At 36.3% G+C, this 21562-nt stretch overlaps 1 protein-coding gene and 1 non-coding gene across 2 annotated transcripts in view; one reads left to right on the top strand and one right to left on the bottom strand.

The window, feature by feature from the left end:
* Positions 1 to 3772: 3772 nt before the first annotated feature.
* LOC133831932 (uncharacterized) overlaps positions 3773 to 21562 on the bottom strand; it is a gene marked incomplete at its 3' end in the record, with an annotated part of 32151 nt that continues 14361 nt past the window's right edge. The window contains exons 2-3 of the mRNA XM_062262337.1: positions 6224 to 6414; positions 3773 to 4398 (exon numbers count right to left, since the gene is read on the bottom strand). Of these exons, the coding sequence (XP_062118321.1) occupies positions 3773 to 4398; positions 6224 to 6414 (817 nt within the window). The remainder of the gene's footprint in view (positions 4399 to 6223; positions 6415 to 21562) is intronic.
* On the top strand, positions 7906 to 8012 carry LOC133813478 (small nucleolar RNA R71). Its single transcript, XR_009884487.1, has one exon. It is a non-coding gene; the product is annotated as a small nucleolar RNA R71 (small nucleolar RNA).

Here is a 21562-nt window from a genome sequence, read left to right as displayed (position 1 = left end):
CATCCGGTATGGTGCTTTAGAGATAGGCTCGGTGCCCGGTACTAATTCTATCGTGAAGTCAATTTCTCGAGTCGACGGCAATCCCGGCAAGTCATCGAGAAATACCTCTAGGAATTCTCTTACAATATGGACGTCTCCAACCTTAAGTGGTGTCTCCTTTTCCACATTTGTGATGCTGGCTAAAAAATCTTGACATCCTTTCTCCATCATTCTTTGAGCTTTGAGAGATGATACTAACGGGGTGCGTAATCCTGAAGCTTGTCCTATGAAGCATAGTTTCTGGCCGTCAAGAGTCTCGAACATCACCTTCTTGCGTTTGCAGTCGATGGTTGCGCCATGCCGTGCTAGCCAGTCCATGCCTAGTATTACGTCGAAGTCCTTGATCACTATTTCTATCAGGTCTCCTTCTAGTTCTATGTCCTCAATCTTGATCGATACGTGATATCGCCCAATAAACTCCTAAGCGGTCGTAGAAGTAATCGGGCTGTGTCGTATCCACAAAGAGGTAAAATACAAAATTAAAAGAAAGATTAGTAAATTAAAAATAATAAACTTTGGAAAAATGTAAATTTGAAAAAGAATATAAACATTAAATGAATAAAATTGAGGAATTAAAATCAGAAAGAAAGTATGGAAGGCATAAGTTTCATTCATGCAAACATATATATATATATATATATATTTTAATAAAATTGATTCATTCTACTCAACTATAATTCTACACCATTAATTATAGTTGGAAAATATATATAATAAAGCTCACCTTAAAATATGTTCTTTAATTAAATTATACTAACTTCTAATTTTAAAAACCTATCATATTATATACCTTAGAGCGACAAAATACCAATGGCAGAATGCAGTAAAAAGCATATAATATAACAAATATCCTAAATTAAATTAAAAGCCTAAATTACATAAGAAGAGCATGACTAGACTTATGTAAAAGACACTAATAAATTTAGAATAAAAATTAGAAGAAAATGAATTTAATTGTAACAAATATATAGAAATGAAGAACAAAATAAAGAATCAATATATTAAAAATATAATGTTAAACATAAACTTCACTCTAGCCTTTCCGCAAGAGAATTTAGCCTAAAATAGGCATTGTTTTCACTCACAAAAATGTAAAAGAAAAATAGGAAAAATAAGTGTTTTTCTCTCCAATACTCTCTACTCTCACTTCACAATCTGATGCCCCTTTTTTACTCCATTTGGTCCTCTATTTATAGTGTAAATAGGGCTCAAAACGTGTAAAACCGTGTACAAAATAATGGGGAAATGGCTGAAAAATAGGTGCAAAGTGGGGAAAAATGTGGTTGAGCCGTGGGAGACAAGGACTGATCATGGCAGGCGGCTGGTAGCGTGGTCGGGTGCTGGGGAGCATGGACTGACGAGTGGGACGCATGGCGGGCTATGGTTCGCTCAGCAGCTGGCTCGTGTCAGGCGGATGGGACGCGTGTCAGTCGTGGCAGTACATGGCAGGTGCGGCGTCAGGCATGGCAGTGCAGCTCGGCTCGGTTTCGGCAGCTCGGGTGGACGCGTTTCGCATGCTGGAGGAACGGCTCGGCTGGCATCAGGCTGGCCGAATGGCAGGCTGCCAAGTGGCATCGTGGGGGAGCAGCTGAAACTTGGGTTTGGGCTCCATTTTGGGCCTATTTCTCCTTCAAAAATACCAATTTCTTCATGATTACTTCAATTTTAATTCTTTCTTTCCCCTTTCTTTTTCTTTGTGTCAAAAATATATTTTATTTCCTAAAAATTAAACACAAATTAAATTAAAATTAATATTTTCAAATATAAAATATATGACAATAAATCCATGAAAATATTAATTAAAACTTAATTAATTTTACACTTTAAGATTAATAAAATGATATTTTTGAGCACTAATCACAACCCCCAACCAGCTTATTGCTAGTCTCTAGCAATTCAAGCGAAATGATAAATGTCAACATGATATATTTCCGGTCAAAAATTATAAAAAGAACTTAAGTATTAACACAAAATGTTAGTAATAAGTCAACAAGAGTTGTCAAAATTACTTTGAATAAATCTAGAGTTGTGAGTGTGTGCACCAAACTTGTACCTTCTTACCGCAAACCATAGCACATAAAGCCTTTGAAATTATGCCAAGTAAAAGTCTCAACTCCATTAACCTCTCATGTAATTGAAGATATTTAAAGTTTAAGGGTTTCACTCATGGAGTTGGAAAAGAAGTAAGTACTCATCAAATGGGTATATATTTAGGACAAACTCTTAAATAATTATTGAAACGAAGATAGGAAATAAACCATTTGGACAACCACCATAAAGAGTACCACAAAACCAGTTTTTTAGGATTTTTAAGTTAAATAGACAATCTTTACATTTATTCTAAGAGCCATAAAATAAAACATGAAATTAATAAACACACATTTTTTTTTTGGACACAAGAAACAACATAATTGAAAATGATAGAAATATTGCTCTTGTGTCTTTCTCCTTTTTTTTTTCTTCTTTTTTTCTTTATTTTTTTTCATTTTCTTTTTCATGAACAACATAATAAAAGGCTCTCTAATAAGATTTGTCTATAGAAAATATTATCCCTAAAACATCATCCATTCATACCACAATACTTTGTCCAAATAATTATAACCATTTCTAAGAATCAATAAAAATTTAAAAGTTGTTTTCTCAAGTCTCACTTCTCACACAAAAGAATGAATTACTTAAACATGGCAAATTTCTAAGCAAATATGTGCTAACAACCATCTTACCACAACAATTGGCATGTGCATTAGGTAACTCTAGAGAAACTCTTAGTAATACAGATAACAAAAATTGACTCAAAAGTAACATTTTGCAAAAATAAATAAGTAATTTTTAAAAAATTTGACCGTGAAAATATTAATATGACAAAAATCAACATGAATGTGCATGAATATGCTCACCACCCCCAACCAAAATCTGACAGTGTCCTCAATGTCTCAAAAGATAATAAATGTAAAAGAGTAGGGAAAGAGAACACCTGGATAGTGAGCGTCGAGTGATAGAGCGAATATTGATTCTCTAAAACATTAAAAAACTGAAAACACAAAATGATAACAAATAAAATAAAATGACAAAAGAAAAATAAACAGAAACAAACCTATGTACAAACAATTTGGAACACTACTCAGACTTGGTAAACCGGTTCAACGAGAGTGACTTCTTCAGGCTGGGTCACCCTCTCTATGTAGTGTTTCAGTCGCTGGCCATTTACTTTGAATTCTCTCCCATCAGTTGGGTCTATGACCTCAACAGCACCGTTGGGAAAGACAGATTTCACAACATATGGGCCAGTCCACCTTGATCTCAGCTTGCCAGGGTGGATATGCAGATGAGAGTCATAAAGATGCACTCGTTGGTTTGGCTCAAATTCTTTTCTTAGGATCTGCTTGTCATGAACCGCCTTGTAGATCCTAGAGTTGTCATAAGCATCGTTCCTTAATTCTTCAATTTCTGACAACTGAAGCTTACGATTGAGTCCTGCCGCCTTGAGATCAAAATTTAGGCTTTTAACTGCCCAATAAGCTTTGTGTTCCAGCTCAACAAGAGGGTGGTAGGCTTTACCATAGACTAGCCTATAAGGAGACATACCAAGTTGAGTTTTGTAAGCAATGCGGTATGCCCAGAGAGCATCGAGAAGTCGTGAGGACCAATCTTTGCGGTCAGGATTAACCGTCTTTTCTAAAATTTGCTTAATTTCTCGGTTGGCTAACTTAGCTTGGCCATTTGTCTGTGGGTGATAAGGCAATGCAACCTTATGAATTACACCATATTTTTTCATTAACGTCTCGAAAGAATAGTTGCAAAAATGGGTGCCTTGATCACTTATGATAGCGCGAGGTGTGCCAAACCTAGATAACACATTTTCCTTTAAGAATTTCACAACAGTTGTGTTATCATTATTTCGGCAAGGCACAGCTTCCACCCATTTTGAGACATAGTTTATGGCGAGGAGAATGTAAAGGTAGCCAAAAGAAGATGGAAATGGTCCCATAAAGTCTATCCCCCAACAATAGAATATTTCTATTACAAGAATTGGGATTAATGGCATCATATGTTGTCGGGACAGGGCACCTAATTTTTGACGCCTTTCACATGATCGACAGAAATTGTTAGTGTCTTTGAACAAAGTGGGCCAATAAAGACCACACTGTAAGATTTTTGCAGCAGTCTTTTTCATAGAAAAATGACCACCATAAGCTTCATTATGACAAAAGTTCAGAACACTAAAAATTTCATCATCTGGAATGCAACGTCTCATAATTTGGTCGGAGCAATACTTGAAAAGATATGGGTCGTCCCAATAAAAGTTACGAACCTCGACCAAAAATTTACGTTTATCTTTTGCACTCCATGCAGTTGGAAGTTAGGCAGTCACTAAGTAATTGATGATATGAGCGTACCATGGCAACTTAGTGACCGCGAAGAGATGTTCATCAGGGAAGTCATCTCGAATGGCTGGGCCATCAGCAGAATCAGAAAATTCAAGACGAGATAAGTGGTCCGCTACCACGTTTTCAACTCCTTTCTTGTCTTTTATAGTCAGATCAAATTCCTGTAACAGAAGGATCCACCTAATTAAACGCACCTTAGCATCCTTTTTGGAAAGAAGGTATTTTAAGGCGGAATGGTCCGTAAAGACTGTGATAGGTGAACCAATCAGGTAGGAATGAAACTTGTCAAGTGCGAATACAACAACAAGTAGCTCTTTTTCAGTGGTAAAATAGTTCATTTGAGCACCTGTTAAGAGTTCTACTTGCGTAATAGACAACAAAGGGCTTCCCTTCCCTTCTTTGACCTAAGACGGCCCCTATAGCATAACTGCTAGCATCACACATGACTTCGAACGGTAAGTTCCAATCTGGTGGCTGAATGATAGGGGCAGAAGTGAGTTTTGCAACGAGCGTTCGGAAATATTCCTCACACTCAGGTGTCCAACTGAACCCAACATCTTTTGCTAGGAGGTTTGACAAAGGGCGAGCAATTGTCGAAAAATTTTGTATGAACCTCCTATAGAATCCTACATGCCCAAGAAAAGATCGAATGTCTTTAACAGTCTTGGGGGTGGGCAGCTTTGATATGAGTTCAATCTTTGATTGATCCACCTCAATTCCTCGTTCCGACACGACATGCCCCAAGACTATGCCTGATGGTACCATGAAATGACACTTTTCCCAGTTGAGTACCAAGCCCTTTTCTTTGCAACATTTAAGCACAGACTCTAAATTGAGAAGGCTGGATTCAAAGGAATCTCCAAAGACTGTCAAATCATCCATGAATACTTCCATACATTTCTCGATCATATCACTAAATATGCTCATCATGCATCGCTGGAAAGTGGCTGGAGCATTGCACAGGCCAAATGGCATACGCCGAAAGGCAAAAGTACCAAAAGGACAAGTGAATGTGGTCTTGTCCTGATCTTCTAAGGCAATCTCGATTTGGTAATACCCTGAATAACCATCGAGAAAACTATAGAAAGGATGACCTGCCACACGTTCCAATATATGATCGATGAATGGAAGTGGAAAATGGTCTTTGCGGGTGGCTGCATTTAACTTTCTATAATCAATGCACATGCGCCACCCAGTTGTGACCTTGGTAGGAACAAGTTCCCCTTTTTCATTTTGCACCACTGTTACCCCAGATTTCTTGGGAACAACCTGAGTTGGGTTGACCCATTTACTATCAGCAACAGGATAAATTATGCCAGAATCCAGAAGTTTCAAGACTTCAGTCTTTACTACTTCTTTCATCGTTGGGTTCAATCTTCTTTGAGGGTCACGACGTGGTATAGCCCCGTCTTCCAATTGAATGTGATGGGAGCAAATTAATGGACTAATACCTTTGATGTTAGCTATCGTCTATCCTAATGCATCTCTTTGTTCTTGCAACACATTAATGAGTTGGCGCTCTTGTGTGGCAGTGATCTTGGAGGATATTATGACAGGAAAAGTGTTGTCAGCTCCCAGGAAAACATGCTTAAGACCGTCAGGAAGTTGGGCCAACTTTGGTTGAGGAGCTTGTTCAATGGATGGTTTTGGTGTTTCTCGATCTTGAGGGAGTTCCTCAAAGATTGGATTCCAAAACATGGTTCTTTTAGCCTGCGAGTGTTTGACGATTTCAAGGTTGATTACAGACTCATTGGGCTCAGAACTTTTTGAAATTTGGAAGAGGTGATTAAAATGATTAGATGTGTATTTCGATTCGACCTCTTCCGAAATAAGTGTATCGATCAGATAGGATTGGAAACACTCATCGTTGTCAGGTGGTTGTTTGCCGATGTGGAAAACATTCACTTCTAGAGTCATGTTCCCGAAAGAGATTTTCATGAGACCATTCCTACAGTTAATGAGTGCATTAGCTATTACGAGGAATGGTCTACCAAGAATGATGGGAATTTTGGACTCTATACTCACTTCAGATTGAGTGTCCAAGATGAGAAAATCAACAGGGTAATAGAATTTTTCAATTTGAATCAAAACGTCTTCTACTATTCCCCGAGGTTTCTTAACTGGTCGATCAGCCAGTTGTAGCACCAAAGATGTGGGCTTGAGTTCTCCTAGACCTAATTTCAAGTATATTGAATATGGCATGAGATTTACACTTGCTCCTAAGTCTAGAAGTGCTTGACCAAATTCCTGTTCCCCAATTTGACATGAGATGGTGGGACAACTAGGATCTTTGTACTTAGGCGGTGTTTTGCAGTCAATTACCGCGCTAGCTTGTTCTGCCAAGAATGCAGTTTTCTTGACATGGTGCTTTCTTTTAATGGTGCATAAATCCTTGATAACCTTGGCATAAGCCGGAACTTGTTTGATCACATGCAATAATGGCAAGTTGATATTCACTTGTGTTAAAAGGTCTAGGATTTCACCTTGATTTTCCAGTACCTTTCTAGTGGATTTCAAAGCTTGAGGAAAGGGTGCCTTTACTGGAATGCTTATTGGCACATCATCATCTAGAGCGGGCATTGACATACTCGTTGTCTTAGTTAACGGTGAAACCGTACTTTGACCACTTCGAGTAGTGATGGCATTAACCTCTTTGAAATGTGTATTTGCAGAGGAGGAGGTTTGTGCCATGTGTTGCCCTTTTTGATGGATTAGAGGTTGAGCAGGAAGTCTCCCATGCTCTTGAATCGCCAAAGTAGTGTTTAGCTTTGTCATTTGGATTTTCATGTCCTTCATTTCCTCTACCATTTGTGTGAAACAAGATTTGAGCTCTTGAGTTGAGGCTATTTGAGTTTGTGTAAGCATTTGCAAAGTATTCTCAAGAGAATTACTTGATTGCATGTTATTTTGAGGAACAATGTATGATTTTGGTGGTTGTTGCTGCTCAGGCCTCCATTGGCTTCCAGATGCTTGGTTCGAATCCTTCCAGCTGAAATTTGGATGGTTGCGCCAACCAGGATTGTAAGTGTTTGAGAAAGGGTTATAAGGCTTCTTGTAATCCCCTAAAGCATTGCATTGTTCCTCATTTCCTCCTCTTAACTCACTAAGAGTTGGGCACTCTTGCGGTTGATGTTCCGTTCCTCCACATATGAAGCATGGATCTCGTGTCTCTACCTTTGCAGCCATGTGGATTCCTCTACCTTCTTGAGATTTGAACGCCTCGAATTGTTGTCTCAATGATTCAATTTGGCTTTTGACGTTGTCATCTTCCCTTAATTGGTAGATTCCAGTTGATCGGGGCTTGTCCATAGGACTCGGTCCATTCCATGTGTAGGACTTTTCAGCAAGATCGTCGAGGTACTCGAAAGCTTCATCGGGATCTTTTTGAAGGAATTCGCCATTGCACATCATTTGTACGAATTGTCTTTGTTCGGTTGTGAGCCCGTCATAGAAATAGCTGATTAGACGCCAGCTTTCGTATCCATGATGTGGGCATTGATTTATCAAATCTCTAAACCTCTCCCAGACCTGATGGAAAGTTTCATGGTCTTTCTGGATGAAGGTAGAGATTTGCCTCTTAAGGCTGCTAGTCTTATGGGGCGGGAAATATTTGGCAAAGAATGCTTTTGTCATTTCGTCCCATGTTCCGATATATCTAGGCCTTAAGGAATACAACCAACTTTTTCCTTTGTCTTTGAGTGAGAAAGGAAAGAATTTCAATCTCACAATGTTGGTGACATCAGCTCGGTTGTTGAATGTAGCCACCACCTCTACGAATTCCCGTATATGCACGTACGGACTCTCATTTTCCAACCCATGGAAGGTTGGTAAGAGGTTAATCATGCCTTGTTTGAAATCAAAATTTGGCATATTGTTGGGATACATTATGCATGAAGGTGTGGCTGTACGCGTAGGATGTAAATATTCCTATAGTGTTCTTGGTTGGACTTCGTCTTGATGAGCCATCGTGGGTGGTTCGGGAAGTCTCGGTGAATCGGAAGTGTTTGAACGAATGGAAGAAAACGACGAACTAGGAGAGTTTTCTAAAGTTTCTACTTGTTGTCTCACAAATCTCCCTAGTGCGTCTCTGTTTCGTGGCATAAATAATTTTTAATTTGTAAGTATTATAAGCGCAAGTGTGTAATAATGTAATAAGTATACACCAAAATGTTCCCAGGGCAATTGGAAAGGCTGCCAAGGTACCACTTTAGGCCCAAGAGCTTTTCTAGAACTCCCCGAGGTTCTTAGAAAAGATTGGAGGGTAACGCTAACACAGACCCTATTTAAGAACCAATTTTTCTAAGACAGAACAAGTTTTTGTTTTTACTAATTTCCAAAATTACACAAATGTTCTCAATACTTTGTTTGATTTTTTTAAAATTTTATGATTTAAAATTTTATGCTTTTTTCGGAAAAAAACCTAAATCTAGAAAATAAAATTCTAAACCTAAAAATAAAATTAAAAAAATGAATAAATAAAAATAAAAATTAATAAGGAAAAATAAAATAAAAGAGAAATTAAAAATTATACTACTTTTTTTTTAAAATAGAAAGAAAAAAAAATTAATTTACTATGCAAACCTTTAATTGTAGAATTACCTCCCCGGCAACGGCGCCAAAAATTGATATCGCCCAATAAACTCCTAAGCGGTCGCAGTAGTAATCGGGCTATGTCGTATCCACAGAGAGCTAAAATACAAAATTAAAAGAAAGATTAGTAAATTAAAAATAATAAACTTTGGAAAAATGTAAATTTGAAAAAGAATATAAACATTAAATGAATAAAATCGAGGAATTAAAATCAGAAAGAAAGTATGGAAGGCATAAGTTTCATTCATGCAAACACATATATATATATTAATAAAATTGATTCATTCTACTCAACTATAATTCTACACCATTAATTATAGTTGGAAAATATATATAATAAAGCTCAACTTAAAATATGTTCTTTAATTAAATTATACTAACTTCTAATTTTAAAAACCTATCATATTATATACCTTAGAGCGACAAAATACCAATGGCAGAATGCAGTAAAAAGCATATAATATAACAAATATCCTAAATTAAATTAAAAGCCTAAATTACATAAGAAGAGCCTAAATATCCTAAATTAAATTAAAAGCCTAAATTAAAAGCCTAAATATCCTAAATTAAATTAAAAGCCTAAATTTAGAATAAAAATTAGAAGAAAATAAATTTAATTGTAACAAATATATAGAAATGAAGAACAAAATAAAGAATCAATATATTAAAAATATAATGTTAAACATAAACTTCACTCTAGCCTTTCCACAAGAGAATTTAGCCTAAAATAGGCATTGTTTTCACTCACAAAAATGTAAAAGAAAAATAGGAAAAATAAGTGTTTTTCTCTCCAATACTCTCTACTTTCACTTCACAATCTGATGCCCCTTTTTTACTACATTTGGTCCTCTATTTATAGTGTAAATAGGGCTCAAAACGTGTAAAACCGTGTACAAAATAATGGGGAAATGGCTGAAAAATAGGTGCAAAGTGGGGAAAAATGTGGTTGAGCCATGGGAGACAAGGACTGATCGTGGCAGGCAGCTGGCAGCGTGGTCGGGTGTTGGGGAGCATGGACTGACGAGTGGGACCCGTGGCGGGATATGGTTCACTCAGCAGCTGGCTCGTGTCAGTCGTGGCAGTACATGGCAGGTACGACGTCAGGCGTGGTAGTGCAGCTCGGCTCGGCTTTGGCGGCTCGGGTGGACGCGTGTCGCATGCTGGAGGAACGGCTTGGCTCGGCTGGCGTCAGGCTGGCCAAATGGCAGTCTTCCAAGTGACATCGTGGGGGAGCAGCTGAAACTTGGGTTTGGGCTCCATTTTGGGCTTGATTTTGGGCCTATTTCACCTTCAAAAATACCATTTTCTTCATGATTTCTTCAATTTTAATTCTTTCTTTCTCCTTTCTTTTTCTTTGAGTCAAAAATATATTTTATTTCCAGAAAATTAAACACAAATTAAATTAAAATTAATATTTTCAAATATAAAATATATGGCAATAAATCTATGAAAATATTAATTAAAACTTAATTAATTTTACACTTTAAGATTAATAAAATGATATTTTTGAGCACTAATCAGTACGCCTCGTACTATCCGTGATGATAGAACTACTTTGCCCGAAGGCAACTAGGTTACAAACCTAGTTCTAAATCTTTCACAAGGTTTGTCTAGTTTTTCTATCATTCCTAACGAGATATACGAATGAGTGGCTCCCGAATCAAATAATACAGAGCATATGTTATTGAGGATAGAAACCTGACCTGTGACCACCTTATTGCTAGCATCAACCTCTCCTTGGGTTAAGGTAAAAACCCTAGCAGGAACCATCTTGTCGTCTTTCTTTCCTTCTGGCTTGTGTTGAGGACAATCTATTTTCCGATGTCCTTCCAGACCACAGTTAAAACATTCCTTGGTGTTTGCGCGGCATTCTCCAGGATGTTTCTTCTGACACTTAACACATGGCGGGTATTCCACGTAACCCGGCCTATTTCCCCCATTATTTGTCTGTGCCCTCTTATCGCTGTCAGATTGCTTGTTATCAGGATGCCTTCTCTTCTGACCATTACTGTTGTTGCCGGACTGATGGTTGCTATTATGGTTGTTGTTCTGACTGGTCTGAGGTTGACTCTGCTGTCTAGGTTCAGGCTTACTGGCTTTTTCTTTACTTACATTAGCCTGCAGCCTCTCTACTTCTATTGCTGTCTCAAGAACGTCGGCATACGTAGTATTCCCTGGGTTTGCTAGCTTAACCCCCATCTCGATCTTCGGTCGAAGTCCTCTAACAAACTTGTTCACCCTCAGAAAATCGGTTGGAACCATCTCAGATGCGAACTTAGCTAAGCTGTCGAACTGACGAGCATACTCTGCCACTGATAAACTACCTTGCTTCAAGTTGGCGAACTCCTCAACTCTTGAAGCGAGTACAACCGAATTGTAATACTCTTGTGGAACAGCTCCACAAATCGAGTCTGTGTCATGGTGGCAACATCATGCAATTGCTGGACCAAGTCCCACCATATCCTGGCATCCTTCTTGAGTAATGACGAGACGCAGGATATATGGTCCACATTATTGAGATTCATGTGCGTCAGAATTGGCTCCACATTCCTTAGCCACTCTTCTGCCTCAAAGGGGTCTGTAGTCCTTTCGAAGTTTGGAGCGTGCTACTTGCGGAACCTCTCATACACTGGCTCCATGTGCTGTAATGGATACGGCGCGTAGTTCGCCACTGGCCATCCCCCATATGGATCAACTTGTTGGGGTGCTGAGGCCATTTGTTGTGGCTGCAACTAGGTGGAGGTTGAGTCTGGGGCTGAGCCTGTTGTCGTTGCTGCTGCAAAAGTTCCTCGACTTGTTGTCGCAGTCTGGCGATCTCCGCAGTGTTGTCAGCTGGCAGTGCCGGCGCGTTGCGGCTAGCAGTAGCATGCACTCCCCTTCTGTGAACTGGAGGGGCTTCATTGTTCGCTGGAACAGCGTTGGAGGCATTTCCGTTGGTGCGTGCAAATATTTGGAGCGACATCATAGCAGAGTTCTAACAGTTGAAAGAAACATGTTAGAACTTTACCTAATAGGCTCTAAGGCAAAACTTATTCTAAAACAAACATAACTCGGACCTATTGATTATGACTTCTTATGAAAATTATATAAGTCTTCTTTATTATTAGAGTGGGTTTCTATACTTAGAAAAACAAGCCATCTTTATTAGTTCTAAGTCTGTTTCTAATTATCCTATATGACTTAATTCTCAGGCTCGAAACTCATCTTTGTTCCAAAGTTAACCATATTGAGGGAGGGCTGGGATCAGTAAAATCGTTCCCACTACTATGGCCCCCTAACTCTCAATATAGAAACTTGGTTCATTGATTTGTATCCACCCTCACCGAACTTAGTCATTATTTATTTTATTTATTATTTACTATGATTGCGAAATAAAAATCAAACTCATACATGATAACAAAATAACATGATATTAATTTGGAAAAGAGTTTTTCACTTATTACAACCATAAAACAAACAATAAATAAAACAAACAATGAAAACTAACTATTCTAAAAATCAGGATCTTCTACATCTGATCCTACATCTAGCATATCATCATCCAGCTCTTCATAATCTGCATTATCGTGTACCTCAAAATGTCCTCTAGGAAGGTTTGTAAAAATCCTATGTTTTTGCTCATTTGTAAACTGAAATTCTGATTTTGCAGTGAACCTAACTAAGAGAAAATAATATCGCATTGCCGCTGGTAGTTCATCTTCATCATCCATTGTTTCCCATATCTCCTCTAAGGCTGCTATTACGGGATGAAAATCTCTAAACAGTCTAATTACTAATACATATTGTTTTGTTGCTCTCATCATGATTTGCTTAGACTCTTGAAGGTAACCTATTTCTTTGTGGAACAAAAGCAGTCTCCGAGTGATTCTCTCTAGTGCTCCTACAGTGTTTCTTGGTTCTCTTATTCTTTTTAAAGCCTTAATGGCTTGGATATCCTCATTGGTTAATGCTCCGTTCATACTTATCTGAAAACATAAATGCTAAAATTGTTAGTTATACATATAAGCAAAATAACTATAACTTAAATACTTACTTGGCGGTCAGATTCAGAGCTTTGAGTGTGTGTATCGAGGAGAACTTCATGCGAATGAACCGTTTCTCTGATACCATCTGTAATGACCCAACTACTGTAGACTTTGGACCATTACTGACTACTATACATAGACACTAATTTTTAATAAAACTTATAAGTGAAATAATCATAACTTCATTAAAACTTGAAAAAAAAACAAGTGTTATACTACATCAAATTTAAAGTTTGTTTTTAAAATAAAAACATAGCATAATTTTAAATAAATGGATTACATAATAAAGTGCGAAAAATACATATAAAACCATAATTAAAGAAACTTCATCCTCGAATCGAACTCTCGGTCCTTCGATTCCATTCCGCCTCAATACACATCCCCAAGCTTCCAAGAACCTTTCCCGCCACCAAAGCTATTTTCCTGCACATAAACACATAAAGGAATGAGCCTAATGCCCAGCAAGGAAAATCTAACACATAAATCATATTCCTATCAACATATATTAAAACATATCATAACATATACTAAAACATATCATAACATATTTCACATATACTATAATGGCCATTATTACTTGGGGTCCTATAAACTAAACAAGTCATATGCCCATTAGATTTGTGGGGCTTGCTGCTAAGCAAGTCATATGCCCATAAATTTATTGGGGCTTGTTAGTTGTACAGGTCATATGCCCAAGTCTACAAACATACATGACACACAAATCATAAGTTAACATAACACATAAATCATAAGATAACTATGGCATAACACATAATATCCTATCCTATTTTCTTTACCAAAAGTACCGGGATATGAGAACAGGTTTGGGACTTTGGAACACTCCTAAAAACCATCAATGAAAGGGTGAGTATATTGAAGAAAAATGAATGAAAAGAATGGATGAACTATACCATCAAGAATATACTTACCAAAAACCTTATGTTCAAGATCTTGGATTTCCTATCCAAGAATAAAGAATAAAGTTAGGGTGTTGAGTAGAAAACTATAAGAACTTAAGGAAAACAATACCAAAATGAACTAGAGTTTGGAATACCTTGAATGCTTCTATGACCGATCTAAACCTTGAACCGAAATGTGCTATAAACCTTACTTCCCAAGTGTTTGGTAAGCATATAATGATTAAGCTTATAATCCCCAACCCAAGTGTTTATACTCTCAAAAAAATAACCTACCAGCTTGCAGCCTCTGAACTTAGCTTGATGAATGAATAAATGGCTGGGTACTAGGTCCTATTTATAGAGTTCAAGAATGAAAAGATATTCATTTAACTTGAATAAAATAATGGCTTTTTAGGTGAAAAATATTTGAATTATCATTCAACAGAGGCTGAAGACTCGGTCAGAAAGATGATGGACTTATAAAGAGGTTAAAGATTAAAAAGAGAACGTTTTAAAAAACATTCAAAATTATAGCAAGGGAGCCTATATATCGCCCCTTGTAGGCGATATATCGCCTGGGCCAGCATGCCCGAGGCTCGTCGAGGTGATCGTGCGAAGTTACGTGTTTTTCGTATCCCCGTACTGGGATATATCGCCCCCTATAGCTGCGATATATCGGCATACGTTGAATATTTAAACATGAAATTGCACAATTTCAGCTTAATTTGAATTGAGTAAACAACCTTAACTAAGTCCTCTAACGTTTTCAAAGCTGCTGACAGACCCTAGGATATTCAAATATTACTCTTAATAAACGTATTCCTCAAAAGTACTTAATTATCATTAAACATGCACATGACAAGTGTTACTTTCTTATTGGGTCTATCTAAACCTTATAATATAGTAAATATCTCCATCAATATCAGTCATATTAATCAAACCTTAGGTTAAAATTAATATTCTTAAACTATAGGTTAAACTTAGAAAATCTAGAAGTGTTACTATAAGTGTCCAATTAAATCTCGGTCTGAACAAAAATCCACAGTCATAAAAATACTACTACAATCACTATTATTACTACTATCTAACTTGCTAAGTAAAGTTCTTGGACTCTACATGTTGTATGTTCTTGATGTAGACCTAATGATTTGGTTCTTATAAAGCATGAGAATATTGTGATATATTTTGTTGATTGAATCCTAGATGTGTTTTGGCCTAGGGGTATGTGTTAGGGTGGTGATATTTTTTTCCATGATCTTGTAACATGCAAAAAGAAAACATGAGATGATGATGAGGGATTTGGCTAAAAGGGTGTAATGCATGATGAGTTGTTTGATTTTTGTGTCACCCATGCATATTAGGAACATGCTAGGTTAATTGGTTAAGTGAAGGGATTTGTATTAAATCTTTATAAATTGATGTATTGGTGGTACATGAATATTCATATTTGAGTTTTGAAAAGCATGAGTTTGAAATTAAATTTTATGATGAATATGCTTGCTGATTTTGGTGTTTAAATTGTTTAGAATATGATGAAAATAATAGTTTTGAGCACTTAAATGATTTTGCAAGTGCTATGATGTTTTTAAGAAATTAAAGGAAATTTTAATATACATTAAAATGGTGTTTTTTACTAAAAATGAATACCTACAGATTTTTTTTATATTTTTAGAGAAAATATGAGATTTTCATTTCAAGAGGGTGATTTTTGAGAGTTTATTTTGTTGCTAGAATTTTTGGTAAAAATATTGGAAAGTCTTTTAAATGAAAGAAAGTTTGTGTGTTTGTTGAAATCATATAACACCTAAACTATGTAAATATTAAAAAATTTATTTTTAAGTGTAACCATGAGTGTTCATTTTAATAAATATGATTTTTTTTATTTTAATTAAGAAAAATGTTGAGATTAATTCACTTGTGATTTTTAAATAAATTAAATAGTGGCTGAAAATTTAGTTTAATAAATTAAAAATAATTATTTGATTATCACATATGAATTTATGCTACATAAAATTTAGTCATAAAATAATACAAGTAAAATATATATTTTTCTCACACCTAAAATTTATATTTTTCTCACATCAGTTTGTAATTTTATTAATTTAAATAAAATTGTTACTTTCTAAGGAAACATAATAATTATAAGTATTTTAAATAATTTCAAGCCATTATTATTTCTATGTAATTTAAAAATAATAAATGGATTTACTATATCTTTAAATGGGTAAATAAATTATTTTTATGAAATAAAATAATGTTTTAAGAGGTTTAATCAATTCAAAAAGATAAATAATGGTAAGAAAGTATGTTGCTAAATCCTTATTTTGAAAATGATAGAAATAAGGGCGTAGGAATTATCGTTTTTAACGTCACTTTTTAACAACGTTTCCACGCATGCGTGTCGCATGCAAATGCACTTTTACGTTAAAAAATATGTCTAATATTCAACCATATGATTTTTACTTAAAAACCATGCATGTAAAATAGGTATAATTTGCATTATTCTTTTGGTGATTTTATGTGTAAATATGCATGTTTGGAAAATATGTGTAGTTTTCACCATGTGTGCATGGCCCATGCACACATGAGGTATATGAGTTGGGCACAAGAAAGTCTTATGTGATGCTAAAGAATGCTATTTGATTATGTTTATAGGCTCGTTGTGAAGTTTGTCAATTTTTGCTTTGCTTGGACCTGAGGTAAGGAAGTTAAATAGAATTCTATTTGTTTATGCTATGAATGGTAAGCTTGGCTTGTATAAGGACAAATGATATATATATATGATGATGTAACATGTATGAAATGTTATTTTGATATGATATGATGAATGTAAGAAATCATGTATTTTTCCTTGGCTTTGATATGACTAGATTGCATGTATTTCTGTATGTTGCATGATATGTAATGGTTGTTAGTGTGTTGAACACGACACAACAAAGGGGTTACTAAGGATATGAAGACGTAACCCGAGTTACTAAGGATATAAAGACGTAACTCATAGGGCGGACGCGCCGAGGTTATTCAAGGATCGGAGTCTCCTGTTTACGTCAAGATGTAACATGGACAAGATAGTGAGCCATGTTCACAAAGATATGATGATGATGTTTATGATGATAATGTTTATGATGATGATGAAGTTAAGTATGATGTGTAATTATGTATGAATGTGAATGTGTTTTGTTGTGTTTACTTGTGTGTTGTTTGTACTTCCTTACTGGGCTTTTAGCTCACCCCCTTCCTTTCCCTTCCAGGTAACAAATAGGATTTCTCTTTGGCACGCGTGGTGTGTGGGGAATTCCGACGTCAGGGTGTGTGTGGTGTGGGGGTATCCTACGGGCGAGCAAATGATCAGCTTAACGTCAATTTCTAAAGAACAGTGTTATGTTTATTTTTTACTTTTTAGAACTTATCAGTGGGACTTGAACTTTATTTATTTTTAAAACGTTGCATGAAAACTATTATTTTATTTTTAAACTATTGGGCCCAACTTGCATGTTTTAGCATGACCCCACTGAAATTTTTATATAATAAGAGGTTTTCTTCTATAAGTTCTTGAGCATGGAAATGTTTTACAAAGTATTAGTCTAGGGCATTTTACAGTTAAACTACGTCCCCATCCATATACATCATTGAGTCCCCAAAACAATTGTTCTTGGTCTGATCATTCTGAAAAACCTTAACGCCTAAATCAAAAATCAGATGACATATATAGGAGTTCATAGGAACCTCAGGATTAAGATCATCGTGTATATGATCATCGTTTGATGTGTTCGATTAATACTATGAAACAGTGTTTAAACAAGTATTAAAAATCACATCTGGTCCAGTTCTACATACTCTTAGTATGCAAAGTACCTCCACTAAAGTGTCCTACTACACTACCAACCCGGATCTTGGTCACATGTATTCATAATACCAGTGGACCATACTAGCAGTAATTAATCTAAAGATTCCATAACTTTATTTTACTGCGAATTGTTTTAAGTTTATTATCTTAATCTCGATCATCTCATACCAATATGAGATTAAGACCACATAGATAAATTTAGAATTTTATGATATTTACTTAATATTATCAATATAATATCGGACATAGTCTATATATATATAATAATTCAATTCAATTATTTATTTCATTTAAAATATTTGTCAACTACAATTGCTTTAAGGGCACTATTTCCAACACGAAAGCCCTATAGTTGGCCCCAACCACAGTCCAAATGGACTGTGGCCGATACAGAGGCCCAATGAGGTTTGGGCTAGGTCTTCTTTTGATTGTTATATTAATATAACATAACATCATGAGAAAAACACATCAGATGCATTTAACGTTGTTTGCCAAGAGAGAAAAATAAAGATCTTTGTTCTCTGTGAATTGTGGGAAGAGCACTCTCTCATGTGTTGAGATTCAAAAGTGTGCGCTTGTGTATCCTACCAAATAGCATAGACATCCACATGTCTCATTATCTTTGTGCGAGCCATAGTGTAACATCCTACTACCCAGGGATCGTTACTTTGTGCATTTTAAACAGTGCTAAACTCGATAAACAAGTCATTTGGCCATAATCGTGTAACTAAAAGTGATTAACAATTTAGGGTTAAAAATTTTTGGTCAAAGATACAATGTTTCACTAAAATGGTTAGTGTATACATTTTGATCCCAAAATGTATTTTAAAGGTTAATTACAATAAAAGAGTATAAACCAGCCGACCTAAGCGGCAATATAGGGTTTAACCCTAGTTCCTCTTTAAACCCTCAGTCGTGGTGGTCGAGCAGCCGCATATGTACACATCGTCACGTAAGCTCTCCAACTCAAGGATGATCCAGCTTTCTTTTTCCTTTACCTGCATCACATAGAACCCGTGATCCGAAGCTCAGCAAGAAAACTCAAACACATGCTTATAAGTAGATAATAACATGTCACTAAATCATAATAAGCATGCCTAGCCATAATAACCGTATTCATGCATGCAGGCAGATACAAATCAATGATTGTGGAGTCATGCGCTCTGATTAGATGACTAATAAGTCTCTCTCTTTCTCTGAGGTAGATGAATAATAAGTCACTCTCTGAAAAGATGACTAGTAAGTATATCTTTGTATAGATGACTAATAAGTATATCTCTGTATGGATGACTAATAAGTCTATCTTTGTATAGATGACTAATAAGTCTCTCTCTAGGGTAGATGACTAATAATTCTCTCTCTAGGGTAGATGACTAATAAGTCTCTCTAAGTCCCACACCCCAAGCCATGTGGCATTTCAGTCACCTGAGCCTCTTAGTCCTGGCTCTAAGTAACTAGCCTTTAGACTAGACAAACACTTTAGTTTTCTTCGACCAATAGGTCGATCAAGCATTTAATGCTCATATTGATTAGTTCTAATCATTTCGGCCTGTGCTAATACCGCTCTTGACTCATAAGCCAATACCATACAACCAATGCTCAGTACTAATGTCGATCTTGACTGATAATTCACAGCTTCACGATCAATACTAAAACCCAATGTCGTTCCCTGACTAATAAGCCAGTGCTTCCTCAATGAGGTAATGCAAACAGACATATATCACATGTCAAATATCCAGATATAAAGCATTCAGCATGCTTAACCAATAATCACAAGAATAATCATAATCATGCACAATTACAGAGACTCAAGCTCTGATCAATTCCATATTCAATATTCATGCCATGCCATAATCTCATATACCATATGGATCACATGCATCACATACTGGGTGCAGTTTTCTTACCTTTGGTCCAAGAACAGGTTACCAATAAATGACCCTCAAGCATGATCCTATTCCAAGCCCCTAACAATTACCTAGTCACAACCATAATATAAAATTCCATAAAAAATGAGTAAATAAATACTTCCACACCAAATCCTAGCCTCTAAGACGTTGAATCCTACCAAACTGGGTAGTAGGATCGATCCCAGGCCCTTAGAGTTAATTTCCCACGACTAAAAACCAAACCTGGGCAAAACTACACAGGCGGGTCGCGACTTGCCCCCCAAACTGAGAGACTCTGCTTGGGCTTCAGGGTACGAGCCGTGACTTGGCCCCCCTTGAGTCGCGGCATGCCCCCCAGGCAGCCTCCTCCTGGTTTTGGTTTCATCCAAGTTGCGACTTGACCACGAAATCAGCCATTTCCAACGATTTTTCTCATTTAAAATCCTCCAAAAACCTATCCAAACACATCCAAATCCCAAAATCAAAGTTCCCAAAAATCCCAATTATCCAAAACCATTAAAACCCAAGTCTCAAACTATCCAAAATCTCATCAAAACATAAAATCCAATCAAAGCTTAAAAACTTGAAAACTTAAAACTTGGATTAGCTCCGACTGAGTTGTTTCCCATCTAAATCCTCCGGCTAATAAGCTTCTAATCTTCCCTAGAATCTCTATGCCTCAATCCTTGCTTGAATCTGAGTCCTAAAACTCAAGTTTTCTTCAAAAATGTGATCGGGTGTCGAAAAGGGAACAAGAGAGAGAGAGAGAGAGAATGTAACAACCCAAAATTGCTAATAAGGCTTAAGGGCCTTGATTAGTGTGCCAGGAGGGGATAATTGGTATATATGTGTGAATAAATGATTAAATGCATGATTTTGTGGCATGCACGAATATATGATTATATGGATATGATTAAATGCATGTTTATGAGTATTAAATATGCATGTGGGCCCTGTTTAGCTTAGAAAGGCATATTTGTAATTTTGACCTGTTGAGGGCATAAATGTAATTATATGTGATAAACTTTTGAGACCACATTATTATGTGGATATATTTGCAGCATATGGCTCGAGACGGTCCTAGTGAGCGGATTGGCGAAATAGTCATGGCGGGGATTTATACCCGGCTCGGGGGAGCCTAGGGGTATTTTGGGAATTTGGAGAATAATTTGGGAATTATTAGGTATTGATTAAATAATTGGAAGTTAATCGGAAGACGGGATTAATTGGTGAATGTTAGGAATATTTGAGGAATTAGCGGGAATTGGGAGCAATGACCATTATACCCTTAGATTAATTAAAGGTTTAATTTGTATATGGAGGGGCAAAAGGGTCATTTGGTTGTTAGAGGATATAACCTGACTTTCTTTCTAGATTATAATAGAAATCTGTGGAAATATTGAAGGAAAGAAAGAAAAAGAAAACTCTCTCTCAGCTCACCCCTTCTCTCTCTCACGTTCTTCTCTCTACCTCATTCTCCCTTGTGAAATTTGAAGCTAAGAATAAAATGGAGCCTAGGCTACTCTTTGGGGCTGTGATCTTTGAAGTAATTGTTGGAGAATATATTTATTTATACTCAATGGAAATGTGGAAAAACCAAAACGTCCCAAATCCTTTCCCACATGATTTTGTAACCTCTAAACACCTATTGGGAGTTAAAAACATGTCTCGAACAGCCATATTTCATCATGCTTTGTGAAATCCAATCTCAAATGTGTAACATATAATATACACATTATTGGGTAATATTTGGGAGTTACAAATTTGTAACTGATTTTGTAACTCCAAAATATGTCACATTTGGGCACACACATGTGTCTAATTTTGTGACTACAAGGTGTGACAAATCACATTTGTGTGACAAATCACATTTTGTCACATTATT

Source organism: Humulus lupulus, chromosome 1, assembly GCF_963169125.1.
Source record: "Humulus lupulus chromosome 1, drHumLupu1.1, whole genome shotgun sequence".
Classification (NCBI taxonomy): Eukaryota; Viridiplantae; Streptophyta; class Magnoliopsida; order Rosales; family Cannabaceae; genus Humulus; species Humulus lupulus.
This window is presented reverse-complemented; position numbering and strand designations above follow the sequence as displayed.